This window comes from Pelophylax lessonae (assembly GCF_965119305.1).
Source record: "Pelophylax lessonae genome assembly, chromosome: 3".
In the NCBI taxonomy this organism is placed as follows: domain Eukaryota; kingdom Metazoa; phylum Chordata; class Amphibia; order Anura; family Ranidae; genus Pelophylax; species Pelophylax lessonae.
In genome coordinates this window covers 586,722,161-586,747,900 of record NC_138770.1, presented here as the reverse complement: position 1 = coordinate 586,747,900, position 25,740 = coordinate 586,722,161, and the positions used below count along the sequence as shown (strand labels likewise).

Genomic DNA, 25,740 nt, shown 5'->3' with positions numbered 1-25,740 from the left:
CCATGCGACTTACCTGCCGTTGCTGCACACACAAACTGTTTTTAAATGCCGTGCCCACGTATACAAAAAATGCAGAAAGCTTGCCAGAGCAGGAACTGCAGGTTAGTCGCATGGTGCAAAAGCAGGATGGATTTCAAGGCCACTGAATTTTAAAAAAATGCTGCATGCACCTTTTTTCTGCGGAAAATGAAGGCATAGCAGCCCGTTCAAATCAATGGGCTGCTATGCCTGTGCAAATGTGGGCCGCCAACCCGCATACATGTGAACCGCCAACCCGCATACATGTGAACCACCAACCCGCATACATGTGAACCAGGCCTAAAGCGATAGTAAAGTAATTTATAAACAACACCTCCTTCAGGTTTAACCACTTCTTGACCACAAGGATTTGCCCTCTTAATGACCAGGCCATCGGATCGGAGCCGAGCGCCAGGACCAGTTATCACCAGTTAGGCTAGACACTGCTTGATGACCTATTTTAGGCCTGGTTTACAGAGTCTGTACTGATTGACTATATAATAATGTGCATAAAGCCCCGTACACACGTACCGATGGTCGGCTTACAAATGTTCCTCTTTTCTCCCCGGGATGTCGGTGTCTGCTGAAAAGTGCAAAGACAGCACAAGGACAGCACAAGAATTTTGTCCGCCGACTGCAGAAGTGATGTCATGTAATGGTTAACTTTCCCTGTGTTTTCTATTTTCTGAGCATGCCCAGTCTTGCAAATCTGCGGTCTGTCGGCCGAATTCTGTACTGACAGGCGAACAATCGTCCGTTCTGGTGTCGGCATACAAATATTTTCATGTTTGCACGAAAGACTTTTGTCCGCGGATTGTGCGCAGACATCTGTCGGAGGCACCATACTAACACGCGTACAATCGGCAGATCCTTCGTCCACCGACGTTTGTATGCCGACGATCGGTACGTGTGTACGGGCCTTAAGTGAACCAAAGCCCCTAAATTCAGCAATGAAATTGAAGTGAGGTGGAAATTTAATAATTTAAATTTAATAGAATACCGTGATAATACCGTATACCGTGGCAAAACCTTAATCAATTAATCGCAGCATGAAAATCTGATACCGTCACAAGCCTAATAAACGCTGAATGGTCCCACCAGGTGATGAGTAATGGCGACAACAAATGTCATAGATGGTGCAAGACACTGTTTAATGAAATAGTAAAACGTTTTATTAAGGACAAATCCATAAATTATGCATCTGTGATAGTAAGCCTTATGCAAAAAACCCCAGACTTTTTCTGTAAAGCCCAAAAGGGAAGAAAACTTTAAGTATGGTTTCCATCCGACGCACTGTTGAAGGCATGAAACCAGTCAGGACGGTGCAGCAGTGCAGGCAGCTGTGCTGTACTCCATGCAGTGAAATGATGGTGGAGGGGTGTCCCAGTGATTCGTGGAGGACGACGGGAAAGGGTCACGTAGTGCCAGGTGGAGAAAAGGCAGGAGGGGTGTGCAACGACAGTGGTGTCACCGTGACAAGCCAAAAAGGGCCCGCCCGCGTAGATGCACAGTGGGGAAATGTCCCAGTCGTTATGTCAGACTCTGAGAGTGGCCATCCAAAGCTAGGGTTGAGCTGCTGGTGGTTGGCAGCTTGATCTGCTAGTAAAGTGCAGGAGGAATTACTGCTGTCATCTGTTGTCCTGACAACTGGTTTTGAGCGTGGCCCTTCCTGAAGATGACTTCCGGGACATTCCCCCATTGTGCATCTGCACCGTCCTGACTGGTTTCATGCCTTCAACAGCGTGTCGGATGGGAACTATCCTGTGAGTTTTCTACCCTTTTGGGCTTTACAGCGCAGGTCTGGTGGCTTTTGCATATGGCTTACTTATTGTCTTACATCACAGATGCATATTTATGGATTTGTCCTTAATAAAACTTTAATATATCTAATATACAGTGTCTTGCACCATCTATGACATTTGTTGCTGCCATTGCTCATCAGGTGGGCCCATTCAGTGCTTTTATGTGGTTATTGTATGTGTGACTGAATTTCTCTTTTGCGGTGTGAATTCATCCTTCTATAACTTTGATTTGCAGTCTTTTCTAGTCTTTTCAAAATATGACTACCTGTTATGGTCACCTTAAACAGCACCTGCCCCCCGACAGCAGTCATGACCTGAGTCGCAGCGTACCTCAGGCTGCAGCACCCCCATTCTAAGATGGTGCGGTGAACTGCTGGGAGTGGCGCCCGTCTGGTGACTGTGTTATCTTGAGTAGTGTCCCCCCTCCTTTCCTGTGGAATTGTTGGGGTGGTCGTGGCCCCCCCCTGCGGGGATGGTAGTCCCCCCCTGTGTCTTTACTCCCCCTTGTGCTTCCCTGTCCTCGCTGGGTTAAACCTTTAAAGTTGGATGCCCTTCCCTGGCTGGGGACATGGGTTAAAATGGGTAGGGGGGCTACATGGTACTGGGCTGGAGGAGCGGGGGGTGATGCCGCTATTGGTCCCGGTTAGAGGTGTCTGTACCTGGGTGCTGCAGGGGGGGTCCTCTCCTGGGGTCTGTAAACTTTTTCCCTGGGTTCCATGCGGCACCACGTGGTATCGCCATTTTTTCGTTCTGTGATTCCCGGTTTCTGTAGTTCAACGGCCATGTTTTTGGTTTCCCCAAAAACTTGCATTGGCGCCAATTTTCCTGTAGTCTGAGACAGTGCTGAAGGCTGTGGGGGCCTCTAGTGTCAGGTCAGTGTTTCCTCTTTCTAGCAGTGTGGCAGATCGTTTGGCGCTTTCCAGACCGGGTTGTGAGTCTCTGGGGGGTACACTATCCTTCCTTGCTGTATACAGCATCGCGGGTGCGCTTCTTGCAGTGCTACAGCGGTGCATGTGGGAGGGGCCTCCCTGTTTTTTTCTTTGCTGCCGCTTAACCCTTTATGGTCATGGATCCTGGGTAGCTTGTTTCACCACCTGATCCACTCATGGAAGCTGTGGGTCTTCCCGGGTCTCCTTCTGCCCTGACAGCCATGACATGACGCAAGCCCTGCAGTCACTAGTAGCCAAAGTAGATATGGCCCTGCAAAGGAGACCTGGCAAGAAGCGCCCCCCGCCTTCACCTGTAGCCTCTGCTTCCTCAGATTCTGAGGTGGATTTGGCCACCGCAGACAAGAGTCAGCCTTGTGGGTCTGCGTCCACGCACGCTGAGTGCTCTAATAGTGAGTATGAGTCCTTTCCCACTCTGTAGCCATGCATGAAAAAGCACTGGTGGAGGCCCTGATTGTATCAGTGCAGGAAACTTTAAAGTTGGAGGACTCGGCTGCTCCTGAGTCAGCGACACCGGTGCAATTTGGCACTCGTAAATCTACCAAGGTTAATTAGGTTTTTTCCTTTCCTGCCTATTTTGACAAGATTGTCACTAGTCAGTGGGGTTCCCCGAAACACAAGGTTGGAATATCAAAGCGTTTCGCTAGAAGATATAGGGATATCAAAGGGTTGAGGAATCTCTTCTGAAGAAAGTAACGGTTCCACCGTCGGTAGACTCTCAGGTTTCTAGGCTGAATAAGACCACTCTTTTGAAGGTGGAAGATTATCCATCTTTTAAGGGCTCCCTGGACAAAACAGCTGAGGCTCTGGTTCCAGTACCTTTTCACTGTGACTGGTTCAATTTTGAGAACGGTATTTGCTATCACCTTGGTATCCCAGACCATAACGGAATGGGCTAAGATTTTGTGCCAGGATCTGGAGGGGAGTCAATACCCTTCTGAGCTGGTGGATCTGGCAGATCAGTTGATCCAAGGGTTACAGTATATTTGTGATGCATCCCTGTATGCGGCTCCCCTGGCCGGCAGGGTTTCTGTGACGACGGTGATACTTCGCCGCATGTTTTGAGTGAAGTACTGGTCAGCTGATCAGGCTTCTAAAAAGGTACTGACTGATCTTCCCTTTGTAGATGACTGTTCGGTGCTTCCTTGGGAGAGATCATTAAGAGCCTTACGGGAGGCAAGAGTACTTTACTTCAACATGCTACTAAGGGCAAGGAACCTCGTCGTAAGAGAGGTCTCTTCTTTTCGGCTCACAAGCAGCCCTTTCGTCCGTCTGGATCACAGGAAAAGGGCTTGAGATCCACTCGAAACTTTGCGGGAGGCTCCAAGAGACCCTGGAATGGTAAGTCCCAAAGCTTGCACGTCTTGTTCCGCAGACAAGCCTTTCGCAGCCTGAAGGGGTGCCCTCACCCACATCTGGGGTGGGGGGACGTCTTTGTCTTTTTCCGGATTCGTGGACCTTGCGCATTCAGGACAAATGATTCCACGAACTAATTAGGTTCGGTTATGGGATCGAGTTACTTTCCTTCCAACTCTTAAGCCGGTCTCCAGAGCGGCTACAGAAGGCCTCTGTAACAGTGCAGGACCTGTTAGTACAAGGAGGTATTGTGCCGGTTCCGGAGTCTGAACGTTTCCAAAGTTTTTTTTTTTTAAATCTGTTTACAGTTCCCAGGAAGGAAGGCAAGGTTCCTCCGATCTTGGATCTCAAGGCTCTGAACCACTTTGTGCTGGTTCAGAAATTTCGGATGAAGTCCATCTGCACAGTAGTAGCTTTCCTTCATCAAGGAAATCTGATGGCTTCTATCGATCTCAAGTACCTTCATATTCCACTATGTCAGGCATTAGCATTTTCTTTGTTTTAACATGGGCAAGGAGAACTTTCAATTAGTGGTGTTAACCCTTTGGTCTCGCTTCAGCTCCTCCAGTGTTCACAAAGGTTTTGGCCCCAGTGTTGGCCTTGTTACAGCTGAAGGGAATTGCGATACTGTTACCTGGACGATCTGCTTCTGCGCGTAGTCGTCTTCGGCTCTAGAAGCCGACTTGGAGGTTACGGGGCAAACTCTGCAGGAGTTCGGGTGGACACTGAATTTTCAGAAATTGGCACCATCCGCAAAGCTGGACTATTTTGGTCCGACGCTGGACTTAGCGTCAGCCCGGGTGTTTCTTCCTCAGACAAAGCTACTGAAGCTACAGAAGGCATTTCGGCTCCTGTTGTCCAACCGTCGAATGTCTCTCAGGACTTGCATGCAAGTACTAGGTCTGATGGTCTCCACCTTCGGGGCAGTTCTGTTTGGGCAGTTCCACACCAGACCTTTGCAAAGGGAGATTCTGATCAAATGGAATAAGGATCCGCTGTCATTGGACATTCTGATTCTGTTGAGTCTGTGTTCGAGGGAGTCTCTCTCATATGATGGCTCCGCTCCCCAGCCCTACGTCTGGAAAAATCTTTTCTTCCTCTGTTTTGGACCGTAATCACCACAGATGCCAATCTGTCCAGATGGGGAGGTGTTTTAGGAGTGTGTTCGGCCCAAGGTGTCTGGTCTCGGGAGGATTCCAGGTTGCCAATCAATACCCTGGAAGTTCGGGCGATAAGGCTTTGTCTGTTTCAGTGGACGGATCGTCTGCAAGGATCGCCCTGTGTGGATATAATCAGACAATGCTGCGACGTGTCAATCATCAAGGGGGCACAAAAAATCCCCTGGCGGCCAGCGAAGTGGCCGCATCTTGAGGTGGGCAGAACAATATGTTCTGGCCCTCACTGCTGCGTACATTCCGGGGGTGGAAAATTGGGAAGCGGACTATCTCTGTCGGCAGACGTTGGATCTGGGAGAATGGTCTCGTCACCCGGAGGTGTTTAATAATCTGTATCTTCGTGGGGGACCCCCGATGTGGACCTGCTGGCTTCCCGTCTCTGGTGCAGAGGTTTCTGTCAAGTTCCTGGGGCTCCTCTGGCCGATGCCGCGGAACCTCTGGTGGCCCCTTTTGGGTCAGTATCATGTAATTTACATATGAAAGAATTCCAGTCATTCTGGTGGCGCCAGACTGGTCTTGCCGGGCCTGGTACGCAGGCCTGGTAAGGCTGGTAGACGTCCCTTGGAAACTTCTCTCAGGGAAGATCTTCTGTCTCAGGGACCAATCTTCCATCCTGCTTTACGGTCGCTGGCTTTAACGGCGTGGCTTTTGAAAGGCAGGCGATGGAAATTGGGTTTGGCTGTGGGTACAATCAAGGGCCAGATTTCCACCTCGGCTATTTTTTTTCCAAAGGTTGTTGGCGCAAAGTCCTTGGTTCACACTCCCCTAAAGGCTTGACTCTGTCTTGGCGGTGGTCCTTCGGCGTGTCTTTTGGCTCAAGTGCTGGTCTGCGACTCAGACTTCTTGAAAAGGAAGATCAGTCAAGGTCTTTTTTGGAGATCGCCTGTTCGAAGCTACCCTGGATGACTTCCATTAAAGGTCTCAGGGGAGAAGAGTAATTTCTTCTGCAGGCTACTAACGGCAAGGAACCTCGTTGTAGATGTTGGCCTTCCTTCTCCGCTCATAAGTTTTTTTTTTTTTTTTTTTTCCGTCCCTCAGGGTCGACTGAAAAGGGCTCAAAGCCTTTGAGGGCCTCTTCTGGAGGATTCAGATGACTCTGGTCTGGCAAGCCAAGATCGGGCTTCTCCAGACCCGTGGACAAGGCTTCTTCTGCATTAAGATGCTCCCTCACCCATATTGGAGGTGGGGGAACGTCTTCGCTGGTTTCTGGATTCGTGGACTTCCTGGGTGCAAGACAAGTGGGTCCACTTAGTCATTTGGTCCGACTAAAAGATCGAGTTTCGCTCTTGTCCGCCGGCAAAGTTTTTTCCTTCCAACTTACGCCTGTCCCCAGCCTGCTTACAGGGCCTGTTTGGGGCAGTACAAGACCTGTTGCTTTAAGGGGTGATTGTCCCGGTTCCGACTTAGGAAAGTTTTCAGAGTTTTTAGTCAACTTGTTCACCGTTCCCAGGAATGAAGGCAAAGTGTGTGCAATCCTGGATCTCAAGGCGCAAAACTGCTTTGTACGGGTACAGAAGTTCAGAATGGAGTCCAAATCGGGAGGATTTCCTCACCTCTATCGATATCAAGGATGCCTACCTTCACATTGTAATGTGCCAGTCACCAGCGTTTTCGCCGCTTTGCTGTGGGAGAGGAGCATTATCAGTTTGTGGCATTACCCTTTGGTCTCGCATCTGCTCCTTGGGTCTTCCCAAAAGTGTTAGCCCTGGTGCTAGCTTTGCTACGCCAACTGGGGATCGCAATACTGGCTACTTTGTCGATCTCATTCTGTGAGTGGAGTCTTCCTCTGCTCTGGTGGACAGCCTGGAGATTACAATATGAACTCTGCGGGAGTTCGGCTGAATTCTGAAATTTCAGAAATCTGCTATGGTTTCGCCCACAAAGCTGGACTATCTGGGCCTGACTCTGGACTCGGCCTTAGGCAGAGTGCTCCTTCCTCTGGACAAACTCCAGAATCGCAGGCTGCAGTTCGCCTCCTGCTGTCCCACTGATGGTCTTCCCTCCAGACTTGCATATGTGGGTGCTGTCCCTGATGGTGTCTACCTTCGAGGTGGTTCCGTTTTCACAGTTCCATACGAGGTCCCTCCAAGGAAAATTCTGACCAAATGGGACAAGACTCTGCAGTCTCTGGACAATCCGATCTGGTGGAGTCGGGGCACGAAGGAGTCCCTGATATGGTAGCTTCGTTCTCCGGCGCTTCGGCTGGGAAAATCCTTCCTCCCCTTGTATTGGAGGGTGGTCACCACGGATGCCTGCCTGTCTGGCTGGAGAGGCTTCCTCGGCAATCATTCTGCTAAGGGGATCTGGACACTGAAAGAGTCCAGACTCCTATCAATGTCTTGGAACTCTGAGTGATCAGGCTGTCTGGATCATTGGACAGATCGTCTTCAGGGTTGTCCAGTGGGCATTCAATCAGACAATGCCATGGCCTATGTCAATCGCCAAGGGGGCACAAGAAGTGTCCTGGCGGCTCTGGAGGTAGCCGGCATGCTAAGGTGGTCAAAACGGTTTGTTCCAGCCCCCTCCGCCATACACATTCCCCGGTGGATAATTGACAGGCGGATTACCTCAGTCTGCATGCCTTGGACCACGGGGAGTGGTCCCTTCATCCAGAGGTGTTTAATCAGCTTTGTCTCCAGTGAGGCACAAACAAGGTGGATATGCTAGCATCTTGGTTCAACAAAGGTTCAGAGGTTTGTGGCTCAGATAAGGGATCCTCTACCGGACACCACAGACGTGCGCTGGTGGCCCCGTTGGGAAAATCTTGCTTCTTTATGCCTTCTTCTGCCCAGACTTCTACACAGGATCGAGGAAGAAGGGATTCTGGTCATCTTAGTGGCTCTAGACTGGTCTCGCCGGGCTTGGTATGCCGATCTGGTAAAGCTGCTCGCTGACAATCCTTGGCAGCTTCCTCTCAGAGGATCTGCTGTCCCAAGGACCGATCTTCCATCCTTCTTTAGTCACTGGATTTGACGGCTTGGCTGTTGAATGCCAGGTGCTGAAGGATAGGGGTTTATCTGACTTAGTGATTCCTACACTGTTGAAAGCTAGGAAATCTACCTCTAGGAAGATCTACCATTGTACGTGGAAGACGTACATTGTGTGGTGTGATACTCCTGGGGTTCTTCCTCGCTCCTTCTCTGTGGCTCAGATCTTCAGTGGATTGAACAGAAATTGGCCTTGAGTTCCATCATGGGCCAGGTGTCAGCTTTGGCAGTCTTCAAACGACCTTTGGCCACACACTCACTGGTGCGTACCTTTCTTCAGGGTGTCTGACATTTTGGTTCCTCCAGTGCAGGCTCCGTTGTTGCCTTGCGATCCTTTTTCAGCACTACAGAAGCCTCCCTTGGAAAATATTCAGAAGATTCCCCTGCTTAGGCTGTCCCAGAAGGTGGCCTTTTTAGTGGCTATCACCTCTGCGTGCAGGGTGTCTGAATTGGCGGCGTATCCTGTTGTTAACCTTACCTGGTGATTCACAGAGATAAGGTGGTTCTTCGCCCCTGTCCGTCAATCCTTCCAAAGGTTGTCTGTGATTTTCATTTGAATGAAGACATTGTGTTGCCTTCCCTGTGTCCCAGGTTTAAATATCCGAAGGAAATTGCCTTGCATGCCTTGGATGTAGTCTGGGCAGTCGGGGTGTACTGGGCAGTTAGGGTGTACCTGGCAGCTACTGAATCTTTCAGGAAGTCAGACTTTGTGCTCACGAATGCACCTCAAAGGGTGGTCCGCTTCCTCTGCGACCATTTCCAGATGGATCAGACAGACGGTGGGTCAGGTTCCTCTTTTCCCTGTCAAGGTGCACTCTACTAGGGCTCTAGTGCCTCCTGGGCCTTCCGTCATCGGGTGTCAGTGACGCAGGTTTGCATGGCGGCCACCTAGTCGTCGGTGCACACTTTTACAAAGTATTACAAAGTAGATGTGTTGGCATCTGCGGATGCTCTTTTTTGGCTGCAAGTTTTTGCAGGCTGCTGTTAGAGTACCTTCTCTTTTAGGGTGGGCTGTTTTTTGCAGGTGGGCTCCAGTTGTTTGGTTGAGCTCCCGTTGGCTAATGTTTAGCTTTGGGAATTTTTTTGTTATTCCCATCCCTCATGTTTAACACTGCTATGGGACGTTCCAATGGTTATGCATATCAGAAGCTGTGAATGTCAATGAATGAAAGAGAAAATGGGATTTTTTACTTACTGTAAAAATCCATTTCTCTGATCATTGACGCACCCAGCACCCACCCCTCTATGGAGTTATAATTCTCCTGACACTGCTTGCAACAAAACTGAGTGGCTATAGCAGTGAGGGAGTATACCTTCTGGGACTGCCCATGGGTGTTGCCAGAATTCTTTTCTGCCTAGTGTCCTACTCCTGTAGGGGGTAGTATAACCCAATGGTTATGAATATCAGGAGCTGTGTCCATCAATGAACATCAGAGAAATGGATTTTACGATAAGTCAAAAATCCATTTTTTTTTCATGTACAGTGTTGCATGACCGCGCAATTGTCATTCAAAGTGTGACAGCACTGAAAGATGAAAATTGACCTGGTCAGAAAGGAGATAAAAGTGGTTAAAATGGAAAGTTAAATAGAAGAAAAGCTGCAAAGCATGCAGGGAATTCAGGAAGTTATGGAACAAGGTGACCAAAAAACAGGCAGAATTCACAGCATGAAAGATTTTTTTTTTTTTTTTAGCAAGCTTTTATTGGATTATCAAACTATTTTGTATTTCTAATACAATGATGATATAAAAGGGAAAGTATAGGGCGTGACAATATGGTAGATCTAATAAAAATGATGGCGGCAGGATTCCAGTCCTGCGATCCACTAAAGTTCCACTTTAATAAAGGCCTCAATTACATGGCTGCAATGGGCTGTACTTGACCAAAGAGGAGTGTGTGTCTGCTCCTGGGTGTTTCAGATGTTCATATTAGTGACAGGCTGACACACTGGGGGTTATTTACTAAAACTATATGGTGCACAATCTGGTGCAGCTGTGCATAAAAACCAACCAGTTTGCAACTTTTATTGCCAAAGCTTAATTGAGCAAGCTGAAACTGGGAGCGGATTGGCTACCATGCACAGCTCCACCAGATTCTGAGTTCTCTGGTTTTAGTAAATCTTCTCACTGTGGCTGTACACATATTGGTGTCTGTCAGCCTGTAATTGATTTGTTTAGGCTTCTGGTCCTTGCAGTACTCAAACACCTGTGACATTCGGGTGCAGAAATAAGCACCTTGCCAGTGGATGGGCATCTGTGGTCAAGTAGATGAGGCCTTCCTCTTCAAGAAGTATGCCAATACAATAACTTGACTATTCATATTGATGTACATTGACTTTCTTTAAAAGGAGTGTTTAGTACACTTAGTGAGTTGTGCTTATGTTACAATTTTAATGGCTTTGACATTTTTACACACTTGCTCTTGTATATCTTTATTTATTTTTATTTTTTTCACCTTAAGGCTACACTCTCACTGGTGGGTTAGGCCAGTGCAAATTATAGCAGCAGGAATCCTCTCCACCAGTCCCATTTACTATGACTGGCTGTCCGCACAGCCAGTGATTTACCTGTAATGATCGCTGCTGTATGCACTCAAAGGGAATTACCTCCCACACGTGTGTAGGTGTTTTGTCATTATGGCCCAGGCAAAACAAGGTGGCTGAATACTCCCAACCTGAAAGAAAACTGGTAAGGATGTCGGGGCCGATGAGGAACCGAGAAGAGGCCAATTAGATTTTATTTTTTTTTCAATTCTACTTACCTAGGTGAATGCAGCATTGGTCTTTCCCTTGCTGGCTCTAAGACTGAGAACCGAGTAACCTGATCACTCGGTTCTCAGAGCTCCGTGAGCAGAAAGCTGGTGACTTTTGCATACTTTGGCTGTACTTCTCCTTTAACTTCAGCTTTAGGGCTCTTTCACACGGTCCGCTCCGTAGGCGGATCCGTGTTGCTCAGCGGGGATCGATCCACTATCCCCGCTGAGCCGGGCGGGTGACAGCTCCGTCTCCGCTTGCAGAGCGGAGAGGGAGGTGTCTCAGCCCCCGCTGCCCTCTATGGGGGATCGGATGAGAGCGGACCGCTTGTCCGCTCTCATCAGATCCGATCCGCTCCGATTACTGAACGGATGGAAAAATAGGGTTTCCATCCGTCCAGATTTCACGCACAGGATAGGATGCGGATGGCAGCGGGCGTCAGCGGAGGTGTCTCCGCTGACACCCGCTGCCCCATAGAGCTGCATGGAGGATCCGATCAGATCCGCCTAAAAAACTGACAGGCGGATCTGATCGGATCGCCCGTGTGAAAGAGCCCTTAAATGAGTTTTTAGGCCCGGAGTTCAGTTTTAACTGACAGGTTTTTGTGTTTATCTTCCTCCAGTATCTCAATGTCTGTCTATAAGCCTGAGCTCAAACAGGAGATAGGTTATCCTCCCTGGGATTCATAAAGCTTGACAATTGGGTACTAATTTATAAAGCAGCAATATAGCCCTGCCATGGCCATGCCGTTTTTTTTTTTTTTTTTTTTTGATTTTTTTTTTGTTTTTTTTTAAAGAAGAAATAATATTCCACCACATTTAAAATGAACAGCTTTGTGCTTTAGATATGTGTCTTGCTTTGGGGTTCTGGAACAAAGCCATTCATTTAAATATTGGGTGGTGGAGTGCCTAAAGAAGGAAACCGGTCACATGGCCCTGACGATTCAAATGACCGAATGGTTCTCCAGCAGTGTTTTTTGCAGCTATTCAGAGAACAGTAAAATCAATAGTGTAGCGCTAGAAACACATGTAAATAATGAGCTATATATAGGAAAAAGTCCATAGCAAATAAGGCTATAAAAAGTCTATGCAAACAGCCCTCTGGTGCAAGAAATAGTGGCACAAAGTCCTGATATGGAGATACAGGCAGTACCAGGGGTAGATAAAGACAGGTGCTCTTCAGTGTAGAGACACACAGCCCACCACCTTAAAGAATGGCCTCTCACCTCAGCCTGATTGAAATCAGGCAATTAAATCGCCAATCAGGCTGAGGTGAGAGGCCATTCTTTAAGGTGGTGGGCTGTGTGTCTCTACACTGAAGAGCACCGGTCTTTATCTACCCCTGGTACTGCCTGTATCTCCATATTAGGACTTTGTGCCACTATTTCTTGCACCAGAGGGCTGTTTGCATGGACTTTTTATAGCCTTATTTGCTATGGACTTTTTCCTATATATAGCTCATTATTTACATGTGTTTCTAGCGCTACACTATTGATTTTACGGTTATTATGCTGTTTTTTATATTGAACCTGAGTGTATAGCTACTTAGCATTTAGTCTTTTGAAGCGCTGATTATTATTTTTTTCCATTTATCTTATTCAGAGAACACCCCACTATGGCATGACAATCTCAGCACCATGCACTTCTTTTATTTAAGGGCTTGTGATCAAATGCTTACGTGCTTATATAAAATGCAAGGCTAATAGCCCTGCATTGTACGTGACAATGCTGAGGGACCGTTAACAGCTCGAAACATCAGGGAGTAGAGCAGAGTGCAGGAGTGAGTAATACAGCCTCTTCCATACCCTCTAGATGTAATAAGCCCATTTTCAGAGTGTGGATAAAAACCACTTGCAGTAGAGCCTGCACTTCGGAAATAAGCTTTATATATTTAGTCCGATCGCCCTTGTGCTTCCAACCACCATCTGGTGTCCATGGCTAGCCTCAGGCTGATTTTTGAGTGGTTACCAACTAAGTTGATAACCCTGCTTGTTTTAGTTTCCATGTATTACTGGTACTTTTACTCATGAGCAGATTTGGATTTTAGCTATAAGGTATTAGGTGAATAAAGTAAATTGGGTATTAACCTAAATTTGTATGACTGCATATGGAATGTGGCTGTTTGTTAATGTCTGTTAAAGGGGATGCAGAAAGGCCAGCAACTCTTGAACCTAAGAAATGCAATGTTACATACTCTGTGGGAGCCATATAACCTGTGGTGCACTGTTATTATTGAGCTGTGCACAGTTCAGGCATTCATTTTAATTAATTCACTAAGTAATTGCTTGCCGATGGTGAGCCTGTACAATGTGCATGCTGGATCCTCTGCTTCCAGTGTCAACGTGAACTGCTCTGAGTATATGTAAGATTCGGGTCACTCATCGCTTTGCTTTTTATATTGCTATGTAGGCCTCTTGCACACTGCAAATTGAAACCGCCGAGGGCAGCATTTTTTTTTTTTTTTCTGATCTAAAAAGCAGCCCATTGTTAATAATGTGCCTGTACACACAGACGTGTAAACAAGCACTGCAGATTGATCAGCAAAAAAAATGCAGAAATCTGAGTAGCCAGTCAGTATTTTTGTGTTTACTGACAAATACATACAAATCTGCAGGAATGCCATGCTTCTGGCTTGTGTGTGCATACTCTCAAATGATGTAAAAGTCACACCTTTTTTTCTGCCAGGCATGTCTGATGCTCACACATCAGTTTTTTGGCCTTCGTAGGGCCTTTTGCACACTGTACTGACCAACTACAGTTTTACCTTTCTTTACATGCTTTACAGGGAGTGCAGAATTATTAGGCAAATTAGTAGTATTTTTGAGGATTAATTTTATTATTGAACAACCATGTTCTCAATGAACCCAAAAAACTCATTAATATCAAAGCTGACTATTTTTGGAAGTAGTTTTTAGTTTGTTTTTAGTTTTAGCTATTTTAGGGGGATATCTGTGTGTGCAGGTGACTATTACTGTGCATAATTATTAGGCAAATTAACAAAAATCAAATATACAGTATACCCATTTCAATTATTTATTTTTACCAGTGAAACCAATATAACATCTCAACATTCACAAATATACATTTCTGACATTCAAAAACAAATCAGTGACCAATATAGCCACCTTTCTTTGCAAGGACACTCAAAAGCCTGCCATCCATGGATTCTGTCAGTGTTTTGATCTGTTCACCATCAACATTGCGTGCAGCAGCAACCACAGCCTCCCAGACACTGTTCAGAGAGGTGTACTGTTTTCCCTCCTTGTAAATCTCACATTTGATGATGGACCACAGGTTCTCAATGGGGTTCAGATCAGGTGAACAAGGAGGCCATGTCATTAGCTTTTCTTCTTTTATACCCTTTCTTGCCAACCACGCTGTGGAGTACTTGGACGCGTGTGATGGAGCATTGTCCTGCATGAAAATCATGTTTTTCTTGAAGGATGCAGACTTCTTCCTGTACCACTGCTTGAAGGTGTCTTCCAGAAACTGGCAGTAGGACTGGGAGTTGAGCTTGACTCCATCCTCAACCCGAAAAGGCCCCACAAGCTCATCTTTGATACCAGCCCAAACCAGTACTCCACCTCCACCTTGCTGGCGTCTGAGTCGGACTGGAGCTCTCTGCCCTTTACCAATCCAGCCACGGGCCCATCCATCTGGCCCATCAAGACTCCCTCTCATTTCATCAGTCCATACCAACCTTTGAAAAATCAGTCTTGAGATATTTCTTGGCCCAGTCTTGACGTTTCAGCTTGTGTGTCTTGTTCAGTGGTGGTCGTCTTTCAGCCTTTCTTACCTTGGCCATGTCTCTGAGTATTGCACACCTTGTGCTTTTGGGCACTCCAGTGATGTTGCAGCTCTGCAATATGGCCAAACTGGTGGCAAGTGGCATCTTGGCAGCTGCACGCTTGACTTTTCTCAGTTCATGGGCTGTTATTTTGAGCCTTGGTTTTTCCACACGCTTCTTGCGACCCTGTTGACTATTTTGAATTAAATGCTTGATTGATGATCACGCTTCAGAAGCTTTGCAATTTTAAGAGTGCTGCATCCCTCTGCAAGATATCTCACTATTTCTGACTTTTCTGAGCCTGTCAAGTCCTTCTTTTGACCCATTTTGCCCAAGGAAAGGAAGTTGCCTAATAATTATGCACACCTGATATAGGGTGTTGATGTCATTAGACCACACCCCTTCTCATTACACAGATGCACATCGCCTAATATGCTTAATTGGTAGTAGGCTTTCGAGCCTATACAGCTTGGAATAAGACAACATGCATAAAGAGGATGATGTGGTCAAAATACTCATTTGCCTAATAATTCTGCACTCCTTGTATAGTGGTTTTAAAGGCTCAAGGTTTTTTACCTTTATGCTTTCTATGCATGGGGGAAAGGGGCACCCTCCTAACCCTATTGTAAATGTACTGTTTCCCTTATATTATAAAAAAAACTGCACATATTGTTGGTGCTATATAAATCCTGTTTAATAATTAAAAAGCAGTGGTTGTTGGACAGATAAATGCTCTGAGTAACCACGAGCCAGTCGCTGGAAGTCACTATCCCACAAGGCTATGTGATGCCTATAGTGGGCTCCAATTATGAATGGGTCTGAGGGAAGGGTTTACTCCAATTGCTTGCCAGACAGATTCCACTTTGCTTTCCTACATGCAGTGTACAGTAGAAATGTCTTATTTATTGGTCTTTTTTTTTTTTTTTTATGTTATGTTTTTTTTTTGTTTTTTTTTTTTTTAACTCTACACCCATTGGCAATAAATGTCAGTGTTCAAGATTTGTCAACAATTTTAAAATTGTGATCCATTTTTTATTTTTTGCAGAATTTATTGAAGGAGTTTCTCAGTTCAGTGTAAAGGGTGACAAGGAACAGAAACTGAGGTGTAAGTATTACATGTAATGTGTAGGAATGTTTGTGGATAGTCATGTGAAAACATCTGACATCTTTTTATTTCAGACATGAGGACATTATGTGCTTCTGGTTTTTAGAGGTTGTCCTGCAGCACTCCTTTGTCAAACGTAATGCTACAAGCATTGTAGAGGCAGTTTTATACAAAACATGTTTCTTAGTATACGGCAAACGCCCCCTCTGATCTTATGATTATTAAAATATTTCTTTGCTTATGTATCTTCACTGCAAAAATTTAATTTCCCTTATGCTGATAAAAGTTAAATTTCCCTTATGCTGATAAAAGTTAATCACATAGGAGGTGAATCAGGGGTGAAATCGTCATCAGGGCAACAAGTTTTTGCAGAGGGTTTTTTTTTTTTTTTTATATCTTGATTTGAATCTACCAGCACAATGATTATTTAAATTCTTCTTCTCCATAGAAAATGGAAATATTAATTTGGTTCCAAAGATATTTTCCAACATGTCAGTGGAGAGGGATTAGAACATCTGTCAGGTTTTTGTTACCGTTGGGGAGATCCACCTTACCGGTTTGTCCTGTTTATCATTACAAGTAAAAGAAAATCCCAAATTTTGGGCCGTTTCCAGAAATGTAATAGTTGTGGAAACCTGAGGGGGGGGGGGGGGGGTTCCAAAAGATTCCCATAATTTACAGGGATTTCCTTTCACCTCTGTTTTGGCTATGTGACAGGAAGTAAAGGTAAATCTCCCCAATGGGACACAGATGGCAAAAAACGGGTTAAAACCCTCCCTTATTCTATCTAAAATGGAAGAAAATTGCCTATTCCACTTTTAACTTTTGGAAGCACTTTGCTGTAACCCTTTATATGGCCTTAATATAACAAGCCGATTCTGAAAATTTGGGTTGCTTGCTTTTTAGTAAGATTTGTCGTCATAATGTGTGAGTGTGGTAGAGATGGTAGATGAGCCTTTTTTGTAGACTGATTTGAATGGTTAAAAATATGCAATTTAAAGTGGACATGTGATCGGGGCAGACTATACAAAATAATTGCTGCAGATTGTTTACATGCAGCACTGGTGCTATCACAGTGCCACTCGCCTCCCTGATCCTCTGCCAGTTTACCCTTGAGGACTTCAGATGAGATTTCTGTAGTCAAGTTTCCAGGAGGTTTACCAACTCCAAGCATAAGGGAAAGACAGTATCCAATTGGATAAATAGCCCTCTGCACTTTTTCATAAAATAAATAAATAATTAATTTCAGTTGAACAGTCTTTTGATATAATCTGTCTACGTTGGGCTTTTGTTGAACTAGAGCCCAGAGAGTTTTGTGAGGCTTTGGAATGCAGCTCTGGGTCTAGATTTCAACATATTTGGTATTTCTGGCCCATTTAGGTTGTGTGATGTAAAATAGATTGGTTCTTGTGCACCTGAATGTCAGAAGGGAATATTGGAGCCTAAACTCAAGCCTTTTTTCTTTGCTGGTGCCTAGTCAAAGTAGTCAAACAATTAGGTCCACAATGGAGCCAGTGTGTAACCAATCCCCATGCGTGAACATTCCCATTTTGCATTTAATGGCAGTAAAAACATCTTTAAATTGTCCAGATATTAGTGCAAGTGGTAAAATGGGCTACCTTCTCTTTTCAGCACACTTTTTGCATTCCTCTTAGTCTCAGGAGAGACTCTTGCCTCGGAGCAGCACCTGTAATAAAACATAAGCCCTGTAAAAAAGTGTTGTAAGAATTGTCCCATAGCCAGAAGTCAAATTCAGAATAGAATGAAGGTCTTAGTTTGGTTACTTCAGAGCAATAGAGACACCTTTACTATTGACACTTTTAAACATGAGGCACATTGTGCATTTGTTATCCTCCAATTTCCTAGTTTTTAGGCATAACTATATACACCAATCACCCACCTAATATTGAGTAGGTCCCCTTTTACCATCAAAACTGCTCCCTTTTCTTGCCAAAATAGCCCTGACTCAGTCAGTGCCACTAGACTGCTGGCTGTACTGGCAGCAAGTCGTAAGTAGCATATCACTCAACGTGATTGTATATGCTTTTTTTCCTTCTTTCGTTCATTGATGGACACAGCTCCAGAATCTTCTTGACAATTGGGTTATGCTGCCCTCTACAGAAGTAGGACACTAGGCAGGAATAAGCTTCTCCAGGCCTATGGGGCATACTTCCACTTCCTGCTATAGGCGTTCCATTTTTTTTTTATCTGCCTAGTCAGGAGTAGGGACCTACTTCCTTGCTGAGGTCTCTGATCCTGGCATTTTTTCATTTTTAAAAAAGATTTTTTTTTTCCTATTTTGTTTTCTGTTTCTGTCAGATCTACAATCAACTGCTGGACTGGGTGAAGGACTGGATATTCTAGATCTTTAATCTCCCCAGTCCAGCCAGCGAGCGCGTGCAGACCTCAGTTCTGCGTTAGGCTGGCCTGCGAGTTAAACGTCTCGCGAGGGCGCACAAGACCTGGTCCAGGCCTGAGTTGCATCGTGCTTCATGGCCGCAGCACCCCAATTCCGATAGGGAGGTGGTCTGCCTGGAGCGGTGTCCACCCGAAGGTATGGTGAGTAGTGTCCCCCCCCCTTCCCTGGTGGCCTGCAGGGGTGGACGTGAGCCCCTCCCTGGGTCGGTCGGACCCCCGGGTTCCCCTCCTTACCACATAGCGATGACCACCCCCATCTACCCACACCTCATTTCACCCCCCCCCCCAGGGGTGGCCATCCTTGAACCAGACCACCTGTGGAGTGTTGAGCAGGCAATAGTGGGTGGTGCAATTTTATGGGGGCTGTCCTGGTCGGGGCTCGACTAAAGCGGCAGCCATGTTTTTGGAGCCTTGGGGGGCGGTGATTGTGGCGGTGGACCTCTAGTGACTGACTCCTGGACTTCCTCTTCCTTTCTGAATGGTGTACAGCATAAAGCGCTCTGTTCTGTGCTGACCGGAATGGTGAGTGATTGTGGGGATACTCCTCTCTGCTATAGTAGCAATTCAGCTGTGCTGGGAATTGTAGTGCCGCTAGGGGCAGGGGTCACTTAGCGCAGTGTGTTTGGTTTTTTTTTTTTTCTTCTTTCTTTTGTGTTTTCATTGGGACGTCCCAATGGTCAATAAAATTCTGGAGCGGTGTCCATCAGTGAACATCAGAGAAAATAATTTTACAGTAAGACAAAAATCCAATTGTTCTCTTTTAAATAACAGGTTTATGCTTACCTGCCCTGTGCAATGAAATTGTTGCATAGTTGGGCCTCTGTTTTTTAAGCACATCCCACAAATAGTTCTTTTCTCTGGCTTCTGCACTTTGCTCTGGCTTCTGCACTGGAGAGGGTGAAGTAACGTTGTAGTCATTCTGATGAGGCCATGTAAATGCTGAGTAGACCAAATTTCAACTGGGTTGCTGCAAGAGCATAAGGTCCGTTTTAATAGGAATGTAAACACTTTAAAAACCGAACTAAGCACACAAATATGAATTTTAGTTTTCTATTTAGCTGGTGCCTTAAAATAAACGAACACTAACCTTTTTCATTAAAAATAAAACCGGAGGCTGCCATTACACACCACCTTCTTAAAATGCAAAGTGCCTGGCCATCATGCTGTTTCCCTAGCTTTAATCCTTTCAGTTGATGACTGGGAGTTAGAATGCAGATCAGTTAAAAGACAGAAATCCTTATCTGCATAAATATACTGGGTTTTGTTTAAAGCGATTAGAAAGGGTCAGCTTGACAGGTAGTCAACATGCATTTGCATAAGGCCTCAAAAGTGGCAGCCATTGTGCTTGTTTCAGGAAAGGTTTCCTGTAATAGACTAGTATAGATAGTATAGATAATATATAGTAACTGTTTAAGTTGACCTTAGGAAAAGTTATGCTTGCAAGAGTATGGGCACTTGGGAGCGTTGCATTGGTATCGGTGAAAGAATTTTGAAGTTTTTTGTTTTCTCCTCTACCAGTTGCTTTCCGTATATATGACATGGACAAGGATGGCTATATCTCAAACGGTGAGCTTTTCCAGGTGTTGAAGATGATGGTCGGAAACAACCTCAAGGACACGCAGTTACAACAAATAGTAGATAAAACGATTATCAATGCAGATAAAGATGGCGATGGGAGAATATCTTTTGAAGAATTCTGTGCTGTGAGTATGGGTTAGGAATATTCTTGTCCATGCTTTTTATTTCTAGTGAATGCAGTCAGCTATCCCTAGCCAAAAGTTCATCTACTTTAACTGCTGAGTGACAGGGAACACTCTGAAAAGAGCTGAACTCTTAAGGAATTTGCCACCTCTCCGATTTTAAGATACTGATAGTTTTTGTTTTTTTATTTTTTTTGTTTCCTTAAGCTGTGAAATGACAGGGGAAAATATTTTTAAACCTATTTTATCTGGTGTGTAAATGTAAAATTGCAAGGTTGCTGTTTACAGTATTTTTGTCTGATGTATTTGCCAGAACAGGATGAAGTACGGGCAGGAAGGTAGATTTGCACAGAGGGATTTATCTACAAAGTGTTTTATTTTAATAAATCAGGTCAGGCTGTTGAACATTGTGCCCTTATTATCTATTACCATGTATTGTAGAGGTGCTTTCAACAGGCATATAACTGAAAAGAACCCAAGATATTTGTGAGCAAATTGTATTCCAAGACATTATTTGTTGGTTGGCCCTTTTCATGTTTAAAAGGGTGTTTTTGAATAAAAATATAAAACATATATTACACACACACACCTGTGTTCTTAATGCTTGTGTGTCTGTGCCTGGAGGGGTCTTTTTACTTTTAAATTGAAAAAAAAGTTTTGTGCAAAATTTCATTAAAATTACAAAGCTTGCTTTCCTAGGGAAAGAGCAGCGAGAAAAGTAATATGTAGTATAGTAGCAAGCTAATACAAGTAATAGATTATATTAAGTATTGGGCACAGTTCACACTGTTGTGACTTAGGATCTGACTTGTAAGACCCAAAGTCGCAGGACAAGTGAAGTGCAATGTACAGCTGGTAAAATAAGTATTTGAACAAGTCATTATTTTTATAGGTAAATATATTTACGTGCTATTGACATGAAATTTTCAGCACACGTTGGTAACAACCCATGCAATTCATACAAGAAACCAAAACAAATAAGTTCAGAAATTAAGTTTTATGTGTAATAAAATGGAAAGACACAAAGAAAAAGTATTGAACATATGACGAAAGGGATGTGCAAAAAGGCATGGAAAGCCAAGACACTAGCTGAAATCTATCAGTTTTTAGAAAGAAATCGTGCCCCTTGTTAGTGCAAATTAATTTAAACTGGTTTAGTCTCGACTGATGGCCTATAAAAAGGTGTCCTATTGCCAAAGTGTCATACAAGAAACCTCTTGTGATGGGTAAAAGCAAAGAGCTCTCTCAAGACCTTTGCAACCTTATTGTTACAAAGCATACTGATTACATTGGTTACAGAAGAGTTTCTAAACTTCTGCTTGTCCCAGTGAGCACTGTTAGGGCCATAAACCGGAAGTGGAAAGAACATAATTTCACCATAAACCAGCCACGACCAGGTGCTCCTTGCAAAATTTCTGACTGAGTGAAAAGAATTATCAGAAGAGTTGTCCAAGAGCCAAGCACCACTTGTAGAGTGCTTCAGAAAACCTGGAATTAGCAGGTACAATTGTTTTAAAGAAAACAATAAATAATGCATTCAACCGCCATTGCCTGCATGCATGCTCACCACACAAGACTCAATGGCTGAAGAGAAAGCGTGTTGAAGTCCATTTAAAGTTTTCTGCGCAAAATTTACACAAACCTGTGAAATACTGGGAGAATATAGTCTGGTCAGATGAGACCAAAATTGAACTTTTTGGATGCCATAATACACACAATGTTTGGAGGTCAAATGGCACTGCACCTCACCCCAAAAACACCATACCAACAGTTTGGAAGTCAGAAAAATCATGATGTGGGGCTGCTTTTCAGCATATGGTACTGGCAAACTTTTATTTAATTGAAGGAAGGATGAATGGAAAAATATACCAAGACAATCTGCTGCCATCTACCAGGATGATGAAATGAGGGTAGACATTTCAGCAAGACAATGATTCCAAACAGAAAGCCAAGGAAACTTTCAATTGATTATAAATAAAGCTGCTACAATGGCCCAGACAATCTTCTGACTTGAATCCAATAAAAAAATCTATGGAAAGAACTAAAGATCAGCATTCACAGAAGAGGCCCTTGGAACATTCAAAATATAAAGACTGTGTGGGAGAATGGGCCAACATCACACCTGAGAAATGCATGCGACTAGTTTCTCCATACAGGAGGCATGTTGAAGCTGTCATTACCAACAAAGGATTTTGTACCAAGTATTAAATACATTTCAGTTAGCGTGTTTAATACTATTTCCCTGTGTCATTCCATTTTATTACACATAACTTCATTTCTGAACTTATTTATTTTGGTTTCTTTGTATGTATGGACTGCATGGGTTGTTGGCAACATGTGGGAAGAATTTTGTCAATAGCACCTTTTAGAAATCAGTTTACCTAGAAAACAAGTGCTTGTTTACTTTTACCCACTGTATCTCCAGGTCTCATTCCAATTGACACTACTGCAGTCCCCCGCAAATTCTGAAAAGGTACCTGCACTACTTTGATGCAACTTTGATACGGCTTTAGTGCCAGAGAGCATAAAAGTCGGACTCCCAAAGTTGCACTGAAGACTACGTGACTTGAGCCTAAAAGTTTTGTTTTTCTTTGAGAAATTTTTGGACCCCCCCCCCCCCCCCCCCAATACCAATATATAATAAGAAATATTTTAGAAAGTTCTTTTTTTCAACTCATGCAGCATACCATACTTACAAATATGTTGGTTTGGAACAGGTCAATCCATAGGCATCTTCTTGTGTATAGAATAGCAGCTTGCACTGTGTAATTAGACGACGTATTTCGTTTAGTAAAAATAAAATACAATGTACCTTGAAAAGTGTTCACCTTTAAAAAAAAAAAGTGAACACTGTACATCTCCCCCACCACCATTGGTGTCCACTGTACTCTTCCGGGGTTACTAAGCTGTCAGTGCCGATGCAGCCAGTCTAGCAGTCTGGGATTTGAAATCCCAGTTTATCCCCCTCTCCTCTGTGCAGCACTTGCTGAATGTACACTGTTTTCTTCAGATCTATACGTTTCCAGAGTCAGGGTAACACCTGTGGTGATTGATCAAAGCCTATAACACTAATCTGTTGTCCATTGACCAAGCAGGGTTTGATGTATGTCAAGCAGCACTGGGTAAACGGCCAAAGAAAGTTGGGACTGCCACCGACCTCTCATCGAAGGGTATGGGGCTTCGTGGGTGCAGCTAGCAGCTCATGAATGGCGAAACATGGTCGCCTGTGCGAATGTAGCCCTAAAGCTTAACAGATGTGCTTGGTTTGGCTATAGTTTTTTTTTTTTTTTTTAAGAATGTACTGCTATATTTGCTCAAGTCCAGCACAAGCCTTAATTTATTGTTCTAAACATATCGTCTAGTTTTTCTGACATCCCTGTTGTCCTCTCCTCTGCAGGTCGTAGGTGGTTTAGATATCCACAAAAAGATGGTGGTCGATGTGTGATTCTTCAGAACAACATCCAACACTTATGCTTTCTTCTCCATCTCTGAAGATCTGCTCAAGACGTCCAGCAACGCTCTCTGTGTATTTTAAATGGAAGTATTTTTCTCTGTGAAGCCACATTTTCCAACATGAGCCTCATGAAGCCAACTTAAGTGTTATTGAACTTTTTTATTCTCTCAATAACTTGGTGTAGCACTTTAAAGTCTGAAGGACAGCACAGTGGGGAGGAGCATATCAGTGTGATGGAGAAAAAGAAGGGAGTTGGCTTTTTTTTTCTATTTATTTTGTTTCCTCATCTTTTATAAACAAGAATTATATATAAAACTTTCTATGTGGTCATTAGGTGGGCTTTAATTTAATTACTTGAGTAAAAGCAACAACAAAATAAAAACTAGAGTGCCAAGCAGAACATAAGCCGTTCAATACGTGAATATAAATCCTTACTTTTATTTCACACAGTTTTATAAATATATATATATTGTAGAAGAATGTATACTTTGAACTGGGTGTCTGGTCAATGTGTTTCGTATCTTGTGATCTTTTTTTTTTTTTTTTTTTTTTTTGTACATTAACTGGCTGATCAACTCTGTTGCATCCTGTTAATCTACTTAAGTTTTTTTTTTTTTTTTTTTTTAAACACAGGAAATTTGTATGTTAATTTATACATGTTAATATATTACCAGGGACTGTGTCTCTTGCTTTTTCTTTTTTTTAAATAGTTGAATGTTACTGCCAAGTGAAGAACTGTTAATGCATATAGCAACTGCACAGAACCTATATCTCCTGCTTTCCAGAGTTGCTGAAGCAAGTCACCCAAATTGTACTATTCTATCAGTTGCAGCAGCTGCAATAGGTATAGAACACCTCGAGGACCCCTGTCCCCTTTTAAAGCCGATTTGACAGAAGTCCGAATTTATTCACTCATATCTGCCAACTGAATTGAACAGACTACTGCAGGCAGCATGACTGATAGCGATATATGTACATTGGTTATAGGAGAGGTTCTTTGTCCTGGTGGAATGTTTTCTGTTACCTTTTCGTGAAAATAAGACATTTTGTTCTGCTCTGTCCGTAATTTCTCCCATCATGTGTGATATAAAAGTAGTGAGACACTCTAATTTTTTCCACCTCTCCTTTTTTCTGCTGTGGTACTATTGGATGGAAAACAAATAAAACCAAACCGAGACATAAATATATATATATTTTTTTTGTTTGTTTTGCTCTTGAAAGCATATCCATTTTTAGTGATTTAGTTAAGGGCAGGTAAAAGTATTGCCTGCTTGCCATAGCTGTTCCTTCAACTGAGTGCTGCACACCATGGGCTCTGTCTGTGCGAGAGAAATCAAGGTGCTTGGTGTCCTTGCATGACATGGAGTTTTGCATGTAGATCGATTTTTTGAAATGTTCCTCTTGTTTACATAATTTGCATTATATATAAATATATATATATAAATATTAAACTTAAAAAAAAAGTAAAAAAAAAAAAAGAAATTGCCAAACTTTGGTACATGTTGATGTTCAATAACATAAAAAAAAATCTCCACTACACATTAAGTTTGTTCCTCTGGATCAGTCCGTGGTTCATTATCGGTCTTCTGTTCCAGTGTTAGCTGCCATGTGCTCTGCTACAAGGGGGATTTTTGTGAATTTATTATTTTTTGTACATACATTGTGTTTAAAAATTTTAGCAGATGCTATCTATTTCTAATGCTTGTGCATACCTTGGCTGACTTTCAGATAGCAAGCATTTCTTTATTGGAGATTTTTTTTTTTTTTTTAATTTGTGTGAGGGGAATGGTTTAATGTTGAATGTTTTTTTTTTTTTTCTTTTTGTTTGTTTCCTTTGCATGCTATATAACTTGTAGGAACTGTAGAAATCTTCATACTGTATGAATAAAAAGATGGAACTTGTTATTCTGTGTTTGGTTGTAAGTCCTCTGTTGACAAAGCTGAACATGTCTACAAATGGTCTCACCATTGTGTAAAACACACAAAGTTAAAGTTGTTAAAGTGATTAAAGTTATTAGGAACACATGTCAACAGAAGTTTTTATGTGCACTGAAAAACAGATTGCAGCGTGCACTATTGCAGGTTTTCATGCGTTTCCATTAATTGTAATGGAAAATGTATGTGCTTAGACACAGGTAAACACAGCCTAAAGGGCCAAGCTTGCCTAAAAATCTGGTACACAATATTTTAGTTTTTCAAAGCTGCCCATCGATATCAGACATTTGTCATTCGCAACTCAT

At 43.6% G+C, this 25,740-nt stretch overlaps 1 protein-coding gene across 1 annotated transcript in view; it reads left to right on the top strand.

Annotated features, from left to right (window-relative positions):
- The window catches only part of PPP3R1 (protein phosphatase 3 regulatory subunit B, alpha), a 119,656-nt gene extending 94,253 nt beyond the window's left edge, over positions 1-25,403 (top strand). The window contains exons 4-6 of the mRNA XM_082251361.1: positions 15,869-15,928; positions 19,865-20,049; positions 23,444-25,403. Of these exons, the coding sequence (XP_082107487.1) occupies positions 15,869-15,928; positions 19,865-20,049; positions 23,444-23,491 (293 nt within the window). The 3' untranslated portion in view covers positions 23,492-25,403. The remainder of the gene's footprint in view (positions 1-15,868; positions 15,929-19,864; positions 20,050-23,443) is intronic.
- Positions 25,404-25,740: the final 337 nt, after the last annotated feature.